The sequence below is a fragment of the Scyliorhinus canicula genome, chromosome 2 (genome assembly GCF_902713615.1).
Source record: "Scyliorhinus canicula chromosome 2, sScyCan1.1, whole genome shotgun sequence".
NCBI lineage: Eukaryota > Metazoa > Chordata > Chondrichthyes > Carcharhiniformes > Scyliorhinidae > Scyliorhinus > Scyliorhinus canicula.
The window spans coordinates 184,509,203-184,527,073 of NC_052147.1; the positions used below are offsets into that span (position 1 = coordinate 184,509,203).

Genomic DNA, 17,871 nt, shown 5'->3' on the forward strand with positions numbered 1-17,871 from the left:
CATACAGCTGAGGCCACATACAGACCCGTTTTCGACAACGAGCATCTCCACTCACTGGAACTCCTCAGTGTACCGAGAGATCGGGACGTCATTCTTCAATGACATCCCGATCTTTGAAGCCCCCAATGTGACCTTAAACTCCTTGCAAGCCCCAACGCACTATGGGAGGATTCACACCCTCCGCTTCCCAAACGCCTGTGCAGGGCACCCTCGCCCGATTTCACCCACGCATAAAATGCCATCTTAGCACCTTGGTAGTGCCAACCTGTCACCCTAGCAGTTCACCTGACAGATAGCAGTGCCATATGGGCACTTGGGAGTGCCAGGCTGTTGCTCAGTTGGCACTGACAGGGTGCCAGGCTGGCAGTGCCAGGGTGCTCAGGTGGCACCAGCAGTGCAAGGATACCACCCTGCCTAAAATGCATGCAGCTGGGGGCCTCCAGTCCCCTGGGAGACCCCCACAAGGACCGGTCTGTCTGATCCTTGTTTGTGGGGACCAGTGCTGAATGGCCCTCACCCGAGGTCTCTAAGGCAAAGGGGATGAACCCCACACCTCGGGCAACTCGGGAATCTGCACTAAAGTGAGACTAACTGTCTCGCTCTAATATGCAGATTTGCTAAAAAGTGATGACACCCACAATGGGCGAGATTTACATCGCAACATCTCGCGTAATGGCATTAAACCTCGCAAGGCGCTGCGAGTCGGGTAGATCCCAAGAGTGGAGTCTCCCAGTTTTTATCAGCAACGCTGCACCATGGCGAACTGCTGTTCAGGCGTGGCATGGCCATTGGATCGCGCCCAAGATTTATGAAAAGCTAAAGTGATGTTAAAGATAAGAGATGATAAGAGAAAGTAGGTTATCAGAGGGATATCAAAAGCAAGGAGGTAGAATGAGGAAAATATCTCAACGTATATTTTAAATTGGTACTATAACAGTACAAAGAAAAGTATTAAATATTAGTTGGACCTGTGCGCTAAAGGACCAATGTTTATAGGTATAATGGGTTTCAAATCAATAATACAGTTGTGGGCTACTACAGAATGTTTCGCCTAATACCCAGGATTTTTGTTCCCAGGTTGACCCTGCAGAGGGGGATCATTTCCCCGATCATTTTCAATGGGGGGAGGGGGGGGGGGGTTGAAGGAGGGGGGTGTAATGAGTGGCAGGTTGCATTGAAAATCAAGCCCACCACCCTCGGAACAAGTATGGAGGCTGCTGTGTGTTGCGGCGGGCTAGGCAGAAGGTGTCCCTCTATGGAATGAGTATGGAGTCAGACTGTGCAGAAGGCCTCCCTTCTGCTCTGGCAATTGGTTGAAGTTATTAAAAAAATGAACAAAACAAAAGACACCCCTCCTGCCCTCCGCTCTCACAGTCCCATACACTTCCTGAGCTCCATTCATGCCCACCTAAGTCACCCCATGCCACCAACCCCCCCCCCCCCCCCACCCATCCCATCATACCCTGGGGTCATTCTTTGCTATCCAATCACCCTCCATAGGCCCTCATACTTCCTATGTCAACCCATGGTCTTCACCGATAACCCTTTTCCCTTACCCTCTCCATGCCAACTCACCTCTATTATAATACCACTTGGCGCTGTTAATCCAACTGCTCACTTAGCAGCCAGCCCCCTATGATAAAGTTAGTTTGTAAAAGCAATCATGCAGCATAAATCCTATCATGGTAACCATCAGGCTTAACTAAACAAACAGAGTGAAATATCAAGCACTAATTTTTGTTAAACCCCAAACCTTTTTAAAAACAAATAAATGCCCAGCAGAGTTAATTCCCATGACAGTTTTGACAGTTCCAATGAACTTTGATGATTTCAATGAGTTTTGACAATTTTTTGACAACTTGGAGAGTTGCACGAGTTTATGACAATAATGTCTACTTTTAGCAATCCCAAAGGGCACCTGACCATCCCAAATGGTGCCTTTCTTCTCCTAAAGGTGTCCCATTCAAGGTTCAACCCTATTCTTTATTGTCAGGCCTAATCTGCACACTTTGGCTTTCAGACATCTGCCTCACCAAAATCACACATAAATGGAGACAGCTGCTGATTATCATGGGCAGCTGTCTTTGTGAACCACAGATGTGTGATTTATATTCTGTCCTCATTCCGGCCCCTCCCAGCCACCTGTGAAAATGGCAGAGGCCGGGTTCGGGTGGGAGTTCCTGATTCGAGCCTCTGAAGGCATTTGCGCACAGACAGTGAGCCTCTCTGTATAAAGCTTCAAGCCTGAGGCTCCAAATACTTTAATCATTTGCGTTCAGATTTATTCAACATATTTCACTGATTTACATAGTGATTTGTAATAACTCCTGCCCATGAGTACATGAGTATATGGTAGAATATCCCAGTTCATTTATAATGATATTTAAAGGTTTATTATTGTTTGGTAATGCATATTTAATATGCTTACAGCAAGTTTATAACAATGGCCGATGATTCATGTTGATGGGCAATGATTGTACTTGTTAGGTAGCAAGCTCTGAAGCTGCAGTTGCAACCAAAAGTTACTTAAGTTGAAACCATACATGATAACAGAAGTATTTCTTATACGTTACCTGGGAATGGATTTCACCGACTCAGCTTGCACTGTGTCTGATTAACAATACCAAAGTTAGCAAGTTCATTTCACTAGAATCAATGGAAAAAAACGCAAATGAGTAGAGAAAGACATTTGCTTGGAAATTCACCCAGTTGCATTCAGTAACTATGGCGGAAACCTGAAAGCCATGATAGTAAGGAGCTATTTCTGCCATTCTTGCTGGGATTCCTTCTGGAAGACCCTTTCAGTGAAAGCTATGATAAGAGGTTGGGACTCTGTGCGGGAATCCCCCTGCACGCAGGGTATAGTGATGCCTCTGTACAGCCATGAAGCTGAACATCCTGGTAAAAATGTTACACCTATCATGAAAAGCATCACGCTGCGCATAAGAAAAAAGCATCAAGAATCAGGTTGTCTATTGGTGCTCCTGAGGCTGCTGTTCACCACTTGTGAAGAGGCTGCCATAAATAACGGCTTACAATATATAACCTCCTGATTCAGATATCACTGTGTTTCAAATTAATCAGCAATCATCCTTCCTGAAATACCAGATCTGAAGGAAGAAAACCATATAAGAGAAATTGAACTTTTAAAATCCCTTTTGTTACTTTTATTGATAAATTACATTTTGAACATGGCAACATTAAGGTTGTAAATTTGTCTTTCAGGGTCCGCGAGGTCTTTCAGGTGAAAGGGGCCGACCTGGACCTCAAGGCGCTCCAGTGAGTACACTATTGAAGTCAGCTTTTACTATTCAGACATAAATTATACCCTCAGTTGCTTTGGTTGTTCTGATCAATTAAGAGACTCTTATTGTACACTTCCTACTATATACTGAAATTATCAAATTATTAGAATTTGGAATTAAAGGTCAAAATTACTAGATAATCCCGGTCTCTACATGCTTCATTCATGAAACAGGTAAACAAACATAAACACAGGACACAATAATAACCATTCATAGGCTGTCTGTGTCAGGCTAGAAAGCAGATCGAGAGTGGATGACACGTAAGTGCGAAATCACTGAAGGCCCATACAGTGATTCCGCGATGTTGAGTCTTTATGATATATACAGAAAGCTTCCCTGCAGCTTAAAATATATACTCTCAAGTGTCAGGGCACAACATAAACCACACTAGGTTCCCAGCTCAAGGGAGCCTTTTATCTCGACCAAGGGTGAAGGTTTAAATGATCATGTCTGCTGTACCTTTGGTGGAATATCTCTGTTTATCCCAGACATGTTGTTAATGCTGTATCTCTGGGGTTTCTATGTTTCATCCCCAAAGTTACTGTGGACAATGTGGAGAAGGCAGCTGAAATGAATGCTATAAGTGTCTCCTATTTCTAGTTGTGTTGAAATCACCCAAACCCCAATCAAATTTCAATTAGATAGAAGTATTTCATATTTGTGTCGGAAACATGCAAACTGTGACACTGATCCATTAAATATTTCCACAGACCTTTCTCTCTTAATTTTGTAATATCTTATGCCTCAATTTGCAAGGATCATGTTTTTCAAATATTGAACGGCAAATGAATCATCTATTAACTTGATGAAATTAATGAATAAAAACCTTCAGCTGTACAGTTCAATTGCAAATCTGAAAAATGACTGAGGCATTACGATACGTGTTTCACCTTCTTATGGTTCAAACTCAAAAATGAGACATTTGAAAGATATTCTAGCTGTTATCATAGCATGCTCTGCCTTTCTGAAGTTGTTAAGAACTTGGCGAATATAGTTTCCCATGTTGCTGCTGATCATATCAACATTGTTCAGTGAGTGGATCTGATCCAGGGGTTGCAGAGCAAATCTCTCAAAAACTGTCTAACCCGAGCCAGAAAACTTAATTCAAGTATTTAGCTGCCAACAACTATCTCCTCAGCACCTGTTCAGTGGATCTTGCCTTTGCCAGCTTCTCTACAGTATACCTTGGACCATTTCCCTATTCATAAGAGTTGAGTAGATACAAGGAAAAAAGAGAGACAGAGAGATAGTGACAGATTCACATGAATAAGGTTCTTAAAACAAACCAATCTCCCAGATGTGAATCCTATATGAATTCCATATCAGACAGAAACACACTTTAAAGTTTTGTCTAAACAATGGAAAGAATTGATAAAGCCATAGTAATAGCAAGTTTGCCTTTGCCTTGTAGTCCACTGGACTAATCGACCTGGTTAGTTTCGATCTCTGCTTCTGAAAATTAACTTGAAACCAGACTGTGTAAATGTTTACATTTAGTAATCTTTCGACATGCTGACATAGAAAACATCCCATCAGAAAAATATTTTATCTTTTATATTGTGGCTGTATCTGTTCATCTTCATGACAGCACAATACTACATTATTGCAAATAGATCCTGATGGTGCTGCACACGCCAGCCCCAATTTTTGTGGAGTTAAAGTGACTCCAGAGCCATTTAAAAATGTCAAGCTGGATCTGATTCTGGGACCCCTGCTCCATTCCCTCTAGTGTTGGGGTAAGAGTGATCTTACACTCTGAGCTCCCGACTTGGCTGCCTCCACTGCGGAGGTAAGCATCTCATAGCCTCCTGCAATTATGGAATTGGACCTGCTTCTCCATTGTTCATTGTTCAGGAAGCCTTTGAAAGGTAAGTTCAAAAGTCTTACTCATGCCTCTTTCTATCCCTTTCATACCCCTAGGACACATCCAAGCTCTTTGTGCCACCTTTATGTCCTCTCCTGGAACAAGGTCTCAGAGAAGCAAGATGATCATCAGCACTCACACTCAGCCCTCCCACCCCTGCCATGGCCACCTGCAATCTGCTTTTGGGGTCGGTGGTCTGTACTTTATCTCACCCCTGCCTCTGCAGAACATAGATTGGCGGCAGTGTAGCACAATGGCTAGCTCTGTTGCTTCACAGCGCCAGGGGCCCGGGTTCGATTCCTGGCTTGTGCCACTGTCTCTGCGGAGACTGCACGTTCTCTCTGTGTGTGCATGGGTTTCCTCCGGGTGCTCCGGTTTCCTTCCACAAGTCCCGAAAGATGTGCTGTTAGATGATTTGGACATTCTGAATTTTCCCTCAGTGTACCCAAACAGGTGCTGGAGTGTGGCGACTAAGAGTTTTTCACAGTAACTTCATTGCAGTATTACTGACCAAATTTGAACATTACAAATTCTTGTCGGAGATGAACATAAAGGGAAAGAAAAGAAAAATCTGAAAACATATCAAGAGTTGAGGAAACGTAGTGGCCAGAGTTGACAAAATTACACGATTATATGAGCAATGCCATTATTAATAATGAAATAAACATTTATAAGGGAACAAGTTAACACAAACCAATGAGAAAAGAGCGACAACTGCAAATTAATTACATTATCTTGCACTGATAGGAAGTGCGCACACATAAAAGTTTTATTATGGTGGATATGGAGAAAGTATATATTACAGAAAGATATTTTCAAACTAGGGATGCTCATAAGTTTTTCCTTCCATCTTCTCAGGGAGTGCGTGGTGCTATTGGTGCCCCTGGTCTGCCTGGTTCTACGGTGAGTTACATTTAATTATTCATCATGAGGTTACACTTTTTTGTTCTTTAAAGACTTTGGTTTCTGAACATTAGCCTCAAGTCTCAGTAGATCGATGGACTTTAGGATTAAACTGAAAATGGCTTGGGCCTACTGGCATGTACACGACCCCTCCCCTGATTCTTGTCTGTTCCAAACAGACCTTAATTCATTCATTCCCCCCCCCCCCAACCCCCACCTGGGGCCTCTTTAGCTCATTTGGCTGGACAACTGGTTTGGGATGAAGAGCCAGGCCAACAACAGGGGTTCAATCCTTGTATTGGTTCAGGTTATTCATGAAGACCCCAGCCTTCTCATCTTTGCTCCTCGCCTGAGGTGTGGTGATCCTTAGGTTAAACCATCTAGATCTGGGACAATGGTAACTATACCAGCCATGTCTAGAACTGTTGGCATAAACTTGCCTCGCTTTCTTGATTCAGTAGCCTGAATTTTACTGCCACTGGGTGACAGGAATGAAGGCAGTGTCTAATAAAATAGTAGGGATCTGCATCAGGATAGCTTCATGAACAGGCCGGCTAGGCAGGAGGCCAGACAGGGTGTGGATCGAATGCCTGCTCCATAGAACTAGGCAGCAGATTTTTATAATTAATGTCCCCATTACTGTTGCTTTGATTTTTTTTTAACTTAAATTCTTTGATGTGCATTTATGGATCTTCCCCTTTGGCATTTAACATGGTATTTACTTTTTTGTTACTGTTGCAAATTCATATAATTTTCTTTCAATAGGGTCCGATCGGTTTAATGGGGTCCCAAGGCTTCCCGGGTCAGCCTGGCTCTAAGGTAATTATTAAAACTTGTTATTAATTTTCCTTATTAGAATTGTAGTGATTGCTCTGTCAGATAAATCTTGTTTGTCCTTGCACTTTCTTGACCCTTCCCTTCTCTTCTCCTCACATGGACACATGTCAACTTTAAGAAAATGCTCCTAAAATATAATTTTTTCAAATATATCTAATATGGGATGTGCACAGGATTACAGAAACATTTAGTGCGCTGTATTGCAAATATATAGATGTGTTCGACTATGAAAGGTGCACATTTTAAAATATTCTTACCTTACAATCATGGTTTCGTTGAGTCTTTCGAAAGACATGTTGGGCTGTAACTTCTGACAGTGTGAGAATTGAGTTGGATGCAACCCCGCTTAAAAGCTCTTAACTTAATATCCAAGCAATTCTACCTGGCTATCTGACTCAGGCCAGGCAAGATCTGCGCAGTACAACCTGTCCCTGGATCAAATATCAAAGGACTGTAGAGTCACAGGTAAGGAAGCCACATCCCTTTTTTTTTACAGCACCAGTTGCCATAACCAAGTAAGTTTAAAGTTCCAGGTGTGATAAAAGTCTTTGACACGGTAAATGTATAAGGTAAATAGGTCGGATTGGTGGGGCTGAGGGTGTGTGGAATCGGTTCAGACCTGCGAGGGGATAGTCTTTGTGGGAGTACAGGGGTATCCTGTTGGGTGCGCAGTCCTTTGTGGCTGGTTGGTGGTGGGTTGTCAGGAGAGTGGGGAAGTCAAGTGGCGGACAATGTATGATGGCCTTGGAGCTCTGAAGATACAGCCCATAAAATCACATCTACATTACTGATATTTGAAAATTTGTGCTAAATGGGTGGCTATAAAAATGGATGGTAAAGGCTGCTGCAAAATATTTTCAGAAATGAAAACAAATGGAATGGAGATCTAATTCAGGAATTACATGGTCGCATTAGTTACATGGGAACCAATTCTCCTGAATAACTAGTTTTGTTTTCTATGCCAGGCAACTTCACTGAATGTTTGCCAATGTTGATCATTTTTGCTGCAGCTTAATTCTTTAAACGTCTGATTTTTTTTTTTTGAATTGGATGTGTCAGCTTGATGTAGTTGGTATCACTCTTGTGTCAGTTGTATCAGTCAGCTGTGGAATGAATCCCTACTCTAGGACTTGAGCTGAGAACCTAGAGTGACATTCGACTGCACTACTGAGGGAGCGCAGATGTCTTGCCCATCCGATGTGATATTCGGTTGAGGCTCAGCCTGCTTGCTTCTGTGATCTTCAGTAAGATAATAACAACAAACCATAATCACCAAAAACAGATTAATTTGGCATGCACCAAGTGGGATCTTGCTTTGTGAAAATCGATGTTAGATTTGTCTTCATGAGCACAAAATTTATAAATCCTTAAAGCATTTCCAAGATGTGTGAAATTGAGTGAAATAATTGTGTGGTTTATGTTCTAGAGACTCTTTAGTTTATCTCCTAATACTGGCTGATTTTTATTACCAACCTCAATCAACTCTGTGGCGGGATTCTCCAACAACCCGCCGGGTCGGAGAATCGCTGCGGGCCGGCGTGAATCCTGCCCCCGCCGTCTCCTGAAGTCTCCGGCATCAGAGATTCAGCGGAGGCGGGAATCACGCCGCGCCGGTTGGGGGCACCCCCCGGCGATTCTTCGGCCCGTGAGGGGGCAAAGTCGCGCTGCTGTCATGCCAGTCTCGCCGTGAATCAAACCACCTACCTTACTGGCGGGGCTAGGTGGCGCGGGCAAGCTCTGGGGTCCTGGGGTGGGGGGGGGGGGAGGGAGGGCACGGGCGATCTGACCCCGGGGGGTGCCACCATGGTGGCCTGGCCCGCGATTGGGGCCCACCAATCGGCGGGCGGGCCTGTGCCGTGGGGGCACTCTTTCCCTTCTGTGTTCTCCATAGTCTTCACGATGGCCGACGCGGAAGTGACCCCCTCCCCTGCGCATGCACTGGGATGACATCAGCAGCTGCTGACGCTCCGGCGGCCGTGAAGTCCCTTCGGCCCCGGCTGGCATGGTGCCAAAGGCCTTTCCCGCCGGACAGCGGGGCGCCAACCACTCCGGCGCGGGCCTTGCCCCTCAAGGTTAGGGCTTGGCCCATCAAGGTGCGGAGAAATCCGCACCTTTGGGGCGGCCCGACGCCGGAGTGGTTCACGCCATTCCATCCCGCTGGACCCCTGCCCCACCGGGTAGGGGAGAATCTCAGTCCTGATGTTTGATCATTCGTGTTTAGCACAGTGGGCTAAACACCGTCCTCCTGGAATGAGGCGAGTAGGGGCTTTTCACAGTAACTTCATTGAAGCCTACTTGTGACAATAAACGATTATTTTTTAAAAAACAATCCTGGATAAACATACTATTAATTTATCCTGAACAGCTTCCAATATTGAAATAAACTGTGAGCTATTACTTGGGAGCAAAGGTCACCGCATGGAATTTTAGCAAACAGTGTGAAAACACTTACAGGACCACCTTGGCTTCACAGCATTTGCAGCATAATTGCACTCTCAAAAGCACATTTTAGAACGTTTTTTAATACGAGCATGCTCTCTAAGTGTCGGTTACTTTTTTAGTGAATAGACGTTTAATTTGTGATTGGATGCCAACGAGCTTTGCCTGGCCTGAAACTGACATTGGGTAGTTAGAATTAGAATTAGAATTAGAACAGTACAGCACAGAACAGGCCCTTCGGCCCTCGATGTTGTGCCGAGCAATGATCACCCTACTCAAGCCCACGTATACCTATACCAGTAACCCAACAACCCCCATTAACCTTATTTTTTAGGACACTAAGGGCAATTTAGCCTGGCCAATCCACCTAACCCGCACATCTTTGGACTGTGGGAGGAAACCGGAGCACCCGGAGGAAACCCACGCACACAGGGGGAGGACGTGCAGACTCCACACAGACAGTGACCCAGCCGGGAATCAAACCTGGGACCCTGGAGCTGTGAAGCATTTATGCTAACCACCATGCTACCGTGCTGCCCACTGTTGTGCAGTGGCAGCAATGAGCAGATGCTCTTGATCAGATACCGGCCCCAAACTGGCAGTCAGAATATCAGTGCCAGTAATAAACACAAGTACCAGGATGGTTTTACCATAATTAACAAAAACTATTGATTTCCTGAAAGTATAATAATTTCAATAAAATGCTCCAGCTAGAGATAGAGTCATCATGGATTCACTGAAACACAACCTGGCATGCATACTCACCCCACAGGAAGGAACAATGCAAACCCTGTTTTACAATGTGGACCAGGCAGGGTCATAATTAAAGGTTAAAGGTCGCAGCCTGATGATATCAGGACCACTGGATATGGCCATGGTCAGCAGGGAGGCCAACATAATTATTTAAATTCAACTTTCTGTGGATTGTTTGTGGGCTTGGAGTAATGGGAGTGTCTTCCCTGGCTACAAGGAATCATTGGGCTTCCCAAAATGCCAGTGTTGTTTCTTCCTCCCTGTGGCAGCATTTCCTATGGAAATAGCCCACAGCATTCAAGCTGACAGCTGTTCCCTAGGAATCCACTGGCTTCTGTCCCAGCTTCTGCTGTACTGACCAGCCTTGACATCACTTCCATGGGAGACAGTGCTGCATTCTTTAGCAGCCGCTAGGGAGTTAAAATAGCCAAGGCTCCTGGCTGAATTCACTGAGGGATTTTGCTCTTACCTCAGAAGCATCAACCTCACTCAACTGCCCCAAATATGCATCAATTTTAAACCTCACATACATGTTTCTGCCTTTTACACTGCAGCCAGTTTGTATTAAATCTAAAGAATAGTACATGATGACATTCATTCTTCATCTGTTCCAGAACAGCTACAGTTTTTGCACGTAACAGCATCATTGATTCCCTAAAAGTAATCATGAGTTTAGCTATTCCAGGAATCTCGTCTCACATCAGTGATGAACTTCCTGCATTATATTGCTCATTACCAACTACTACCTGACTAAAATAATAAAAGCAGAATTTTATGGGCCCGGGCAGGTGTGCTCCCAACCCAGAATAGCGCAAAATAGCAAATGATGGGCACGATTCTCTGGCCTCATTGCACTCTCACTCAACTGTGACGAGGTCGGTGAATAGCGGGAAAGGCCAAAAACGAGATCCACACCAGGCACTAAACCACTTGCGATGCAACAGCCCGCTCCCATAGGCAAAATCGGGATCTCGCCGTACCATGGCGAGAAACCAATTATCACCACTTAAGCCCCATTTCCATACAATTAACGGGAGCCGCCCCATATCCAATGGCCTGCCGTCATTCAGCCGCCTACACAGCAAGTGCTCACGCTGGTGCCGATTAGTATTGCTTTTGTAAAACGTGAACCTGGCGAAAGGGCTTCTGTGTGGAGCCGAGGAGGTGAGTAGCCATCTTTGCTCACAGGCAAAGAGCCTGGGGGCGCTGGGCTTGCTGCCCCAGTGTACAGCAGGGGGGAAGCTTGGCTGGGGGTGGGGGACCCTCTGCACAGGTGGGCCCATGGGGGGGAGGGTGGAGGCACTGGGGGGGGGCAACCGGAGAGTAACCGCTCACTGCCACTGCACCACCATACAACCCCTGGATTGTGTGTACTCATTCTGGGGAAAATGCTTGTTCCTACCCATCTGCTCCCCGACCACCACAACCCCCACCGACTGCCGAGGCCTCTGGCTGCGTGGCTAAAAGATATTGCTAATAATAATTTGGTAATCATGGTTAAGTGAGCACTTCACACATGCTAAGTGGATTCCCGTGGGTGGGTGGCCCATGTAGCATGTGGGAGTCATTGCTTAGCATCCCAGTCACACCCTGATGCCTGGACACTGTGAGTGAACACTGTGGGAGGCAACACCACACATACAACATCCGAACACCCAGGGAATGGGACATACCTTCGGGGACATGCCCATGGCTGGAGGGTGGGTGAGTGCCAAGGGAGGGGGTGAGGGATGCTTGGAGAGATGGGCAAAGGGTCCAGAGGTCAGTCTGCATTGCAGAAAAAAGTGACAAAAGCATCATAATGGTTGTGGAAAACAAGAGTTTAATTTGCTGTACAAGACCCTACTCCCGATGGTGCTGCCCCCCATCCCCATCCCCCCCTGCTCCCACCCCCTATCTAACCTTTCCCTACCCCCTCGCCCTTCAACCGGTGCCCTCAGTGTCTTCAATGTACGTCGCACTCCTAGCTCTACCGCTACGTCTTGCTGTTTCCCCAGGATGCATATCTGAGGTGGAGACTGCCAGCTGCTTACCTCATCTCGTGGTTTTCAATGCCCTTTGCGGTCATCCGCTGGGGGCACTGGGGCCGGAGCGCCCCGGCTCACTTGGCATCACATGCACAGCTGTGCTGCCCTGTCCCATTCGCTGACCTCAAGACACGGCCTCATCAGAGGGGCGGAACACATGGGAGCTGGTGCCCATCATTGCCACTCCATCGGACAGGTCCGGCCTGGAATTCAGCTTCCCCTCCCCCGATCGGTGCTCTTAGGGCCTTGGGTTTCACTTTTGAAAGGAGGGGCAGCTGGTTTGATGCCCGGCTGCCCCTGCATCATCTGGCTGTGCCAGCCCATCTGACTCCCCATGGTCTGGACCATCATGTCTACACCCTAGGTCCTGCTCTTCAGTGACTGCAACATGCTCTGCAGCTCCTCAGCCATGTCCACCTGTGACTGGGACAAGCTCCGCAGTGCCTCGGCCATTCCCATCTGAGAGCAAGACATGTCCCGCAGAACCTCATCAAGGTCAGCCTAGTAATGGGCGACATTCCCCAGCGAGGCGGTCATTCTGCCGAGGCCTTGAGCCATAGCCATCACCGACTGCGTGACGCCTTGGACACCTTCACTCATGGTGCCAATGTCGTGCACCAGGCTGTCCACTGCCGTCATCACTCTAGCAGTGGTTGCCTCAGTGCCACTCATTGCCAGCGCCATCTCCAGCACCCGTAACCTCTGGGACTCCTCCAAGCTGCTATGGATCTGCTGGAGTGATGCTAACACCTTCCTATGAATGTCCCGGCAGCTCCCTATCCTCTCCATCAGCTCCGGATAACCCGCTTCCACAAGCTCAACATCAGGCTGGGACCCAGCTGAGTTCTGGGATCCAGCAGACCTCCGACTGCTGTCTTGCCAGTGGGTTCCTGCCTCCACCTGATGTACATCATCAGCAGTGTGGTGCTTACCAGATTGTGCCCCCGAAGCCTGACATTTCCCACCGAAGTGTGTGTATCCGGCTGTTGGGGGGTGGGGATGACAGCTGTGCTGTGACCATGGTGGCATGGTGGCATCCTTGGAGATCTCCTCCGAGGTATTCTCATCAGAATCAGGAGAGGGGGCCACCCGGGATGGGACCGCGCCATCGGCTGCTGGATCTGCGGGAGAATGGACATGTGGCCAATGGGACGGTTGGATCAGTCAGTAAGGTCATCACTACTCATGTTTGACAGGTCCTCCGAGTGCAGCCTGGTGGTCCATCACCTCTGCAGCGTCCGCCAGCCTCCTCATGGGTGACCAATCTGTACTCGGTCACTTCAGTCACCTCCAGGGTCCGCTTCTCGAAGGATGTGAGGATTCTTATGTCCGGCACATGTCCATTGGTCTGGACCCTTTCCCGATGGTTGTGGGACAGCTTTTTCTGAAGAGACACAGAGAGTGCATTGTTAGTCACACTCATGGTCCATAGTGGCGGGAGAGGGGAGTGTGAGGGCGGGGTTCGGGGTGGGAGGAGGGAGGGAGGCCTGAGGGTTGCATGGAGAGTTGGGGTTGGATGCTCCCGTGGGTGCGGAAGAGTCTCGTCGGGTGGGGGGGGGCACCTTCACTCATGGTGAAGGGGGGGGGGGCGCAGGAGGAGGAGCAGGGGTGGAGCGGGTGTTAGTGTCTACTCACTCGTGCTGCCCGGTGTAGGTCATTGACCTTCTTCCTGCACTGCTGGCCAGTCCTCTTGGTCAGACTGTTCAAACTTACGGCTGACGTCACTCTTCCCAGGCAGCACTAGCTGCCTCGTGGTTCACCCTTTGGGACTCTTGGGGTGAACAGGACATCCCGCCTGTCCTCCCTCACATCCAGGAGCCTCCTCAGGTCAGTGTCCCCAAATCTTGGGGCTGTTCTCTTCAGCGCCATGGCTGTGAGTTGGCTGGGGTTTGCTGAGCAAGTGCAGCTTAAGTGCTGCTTGACTTTGTTAGCGGGGGGCTGGTGAATGTGTTTCCGGCGAATCAGCTGGTGAGCCGTTATTTTCACCGGGATGCCTTTGAGGCCTCGTTAAGTGGATCAGTTAACGTTGAACTGCCTTGCCGGCCTCAACGGCCCGAGCGCCAGGAAGCCCGCAGCAATTCCCGCCCGTTACTAGACTTAGAAATGTTTCTGGATGACATCAGACATGCATCCCAAAGTGATGTGATATTTCCGTTGTCAGATGCACACATGGATTGGCAGCATGCCTACCGACAGTTCTGAAACTTGAAGGGATTATCTGCTCTATTCTCCAAATATTACGTTGCTCATGTGATTTTTAGGTCATTGCATGGGCAGAACTGGCAGCGGGGATCCATTTTTCAATTTTCCCAATCACGGACAGGAAGGGTGGGGGGTGGGGGGGGGGGGCGGTGGTGCGGGGGGCGCTTCAATCTGAAGGTTTGCTGCAGATTGCAGATTTAATGCACCCTCCCCTCTGGGATCTGGCAACTCCGGCCCTCCCTCCCCCCTCTCTGGCTTACTCCCGGGGCCTCATTTGCCCCCCCCCCCCCCCCCCCCCAAGGCATTTTCAACCATCCCGCTGCTGGTACTTTGTTCCAGGCAATGCGCTGCAAAGCCCCTTTTGGTCACTGCAGAGATGTGCCTGGAGGGGGTGTAGAGTTGTCAGGCAGATTGACCGATAGCTCTTCAAGACGGGTCTTCCCTGGTCCCATGGCTGGAAGTCCCACCCACTTCCGATCTTGACTCAATTGAGCGTTAAAAAGGCAGTGGGCTTCTGAGAGTCATTATATGTCATCGCTCATCATCCTAAAAATTCTATCCTAAGAATATTTCCCATCAAAGCACATAGCCATTACAGTTAAAATGTAACTCTTATTGGTAATGGGTATTCAACTAGCCAAGGATATTTAGTTTAGTCTTCTGCTCCTACTAAAAAATCCAATTCTGGTGTATTTCCTTTGTATAAAAATTATTTGAACACTTTAGAATAAAGAACATGCCAGTGACAATTGTTCTTCAGGTATACCTAATTCTCAAAAAAATAAATTTAGAGTACTCACTTATTTTTTTCCAAATAAGGGGCAATTTAGTGTGGCCAATCCACCTAACGTGTGCATCTTTGAGTTGCAGGGGAAAAACCCATGCAGACATGGGGAGAATCTGCAAACTCCACCCTGACAATGCCCCAGGGCCGGGATCGATCCCGGGTCCTCAGTGCTGTAGGCAGCAGTGCTAATACTGCGCCACCATGCTGCCCCAGGTATACCTAATTCAACAAAATAATTAGGAGTACAACATATATATAGGAAATGTATTTGCATATGCTTAACAATATCTTAAATTGAATTGACTAACGTGTTTGTCTCTTTATTACGTAATTTAGAGCTTTGTGCGATTATGTGTGCAAAAACAAAATGGCCACTTAATTTGATTGGTCACTTTTCTTTCGTGGTAGTTGTCGATTTCAAGGTGGTAACTTTAAAATAAACTGGGCGATGTTGGTGTTGGGGTGGTCGGCAGCTTTTTTAATTACGTGCAAGGAATGTGGTTTTTTGATTAGTTCACATTTTGGCTGCCCAATCTTCAGCAGCCTACCACCTTCCTCTTTCTGCCCATTTTGAATGGTTTAGCTGAACAACAAAATAGCAAACATATGGTCGGGTCTCATGGTGCTATTGCCAACAATTCGGCTGAATTTCCCCTTTACATATCAGTCATGCATTTAGTTGAAGTGGACTATCCTCTTCCAACCTTGATCTTTATTTACATTTATGGTTCCCGACTCGAGTAGTATATTATGTCACTTGCTTCAATTGTACTGTGCTTTTTATGTCAATGTGTGACGTTGCACATTGTGGCACAGATTATTGCTCTTCAAGGCAGATAGGGCAAATCGGGAAATTTCCCAACACGCTCACCCGCTTCATGAAAAAGTGTGTCAAATGGTGGGTTGTTCTCTCAAGAGGGTGGGTAGGGAATTTGGGTGTGGGATAGAGTTGGGCCAATGCCTCTGTACACAGATCAGAGGCAGCCACAGTCACTGCCAAGGTGGCCTGTTTCAAAGGCCTGCCACTGTAATCTAGGACTTTGCCCCAGTTGTTTTGTTAAATATTGGGCGCTCACTCGAGAACCCACAACCCATCTGTGCCAATTCATGCAAATCCATGCTGCCACCCACCTCCAATGCCCCCTCATATCCTCCATGTCAACTAATGCCCCCAACCTCCAATGGCTTCTCACTCCCTCCATAACAACTCAAGATCCCAACCAGCTAAATTCATGCCAACTTATGCTAATTCATGTTAACCACATGCCTCTGTTTAGCCCATGCCAACTCAGCCAATATCCACATAGAAGTTATAGTGCAGAAGGAGGCCATTTGTCCCATCGAGTCTGCACTGGCTCTTGGAAAGAGCACCACACCTAAGTATAAGCCCACTCTGCCACCCCATCCCCGTAACCCCAGCTAACCTTTTGGACATTAAGGGGCAATTTAGCATAGCCAATCCACCTGACATGCACATTTTTGGACTGTGGGCGGAAACCGGAGCACCCGGAGAAAACCCATGCAGACACAGGGAGAAAGTGCAAATTCCACACAGTCACCCAACGCCAGAATTGAACCCAAGACCCTGGAGCAATGAGGCTGCAGTGCTAACCACTGTGATACAGGCAGATCTCAATGGCTATGTTGAGATAAAATAAAATAAATGTCCACGTACTTATTACAGCTTTAGCTCCAGTAACAGTATACTCCCATTCATGAAAGCCCATTCAAAACTTTTAAAACATTGCAGCGAAAATGGGGCCTGTTTGATCTTGCCCATGAGTTCAAATGACCTTGCTAAATTCAGATTTTTCTCATGTGTGAGTTATGCCCCGTCCACTCGTGTGGCAGGGGTGTGTGAACCGGAACAGCAGGCCAGTAAATGTAGAGACTGGGGAAAAAAGTGAGACTGAAATAAACAAAATGCAGAGTAAGAGCAGGCAGAGGGAAGCCGCAAGGCTCCGTGGGACTGTAGGTCTGGAGTGCTTTTGTTTCAATACAAGAATTATAACAAGTGAAATAAATGAACTAAAAGCCTGGATTACGGCATGGAACTGTGATGTAATTGCAATTACGGAGACATGTTAAAGGAGGGACAGGACTGGCAGCTTAACGTTCCAGGATATCGTTGTTTTAGAGGGGACAGAAGGAGAAACAAAATATGTAGGGGAATTGCATTGTTGATTGGGGAGCAGATTACAGCTGCGTAGAGGGAGGACCCATTGGAGGGATCTTGTAGTGAGTCATCATGAGTGGAGCTCAGGAATAAGAAGGGTGAAATCACAATGTTGGGAGTGTACTATAGACCTCCCAACAGCCCGCAGGAGACAGAGGAGCAGTTGTGTAGTCAGACACTGAAAAGGTGTGAAAAAAGCAGGGTAGTAGTGATGGGTGACTTTAACTTGTCCCATATTGACTGGGAATCCCTTACAGCCAGGGGCTCAGATGGAGAGCAATTTGTTAGATGTGTCCAGGCGGGCTTTTTGATACAGTATGTTGACAATCCAACAAAGGAAGGGGGCCATTCTAGACCTGGTATTGGGGAATGAGCCAGGCCAGGTGATTGATGTTTCAATGGGAGAGTATTTTGAATTTAGCGACCATAATTCCATATGATTTCGGGTAGTTATGGATAAGGACAAGAGTGGCCCGCAGGTGAGGGTGCTTAATTGGGCGAGGGCCGATTGCATCCAAATTAGACATGAACTGGGGAATTCTGGATTGGGAGCGCCTATTTGAGGGAAAATCCACATC

General features: G+C 47.1%; 1 protein-coding gene across 2 annotated transcripts in view; it reads left to right on the forward strand.

Annotated features, from left to right (window-relative positions):
• Positions 1 to 17,871, forward strand: part of LOC119961821 (collagen alpha-2(V) chain-like) — a 313,195-nt gene that overhangs the window by 193,730 nt on the left and 101,594 nt on the right. For both annotated transcript variants that reach the window (XM_038789187.1, XM_038789188.1), the window contains exons 16-18: positions 3,226 to 3,279; positions 6,028 to 6,072; positions 6,838 to 6,891. In XM_038789187.1, coding sequence (XP_038645115.1) covers positions 3,226 to 3,279; positions 6,028 to 6,072; positions 6,838 to 6,891 — 153 coding nt within the window. The remainder of the gene's footprint in view (positions 1 to 3,225; positions 3,280 to 6,027; positions 6,073 to 6,837; positions 6,892 to 17,871) is intronic.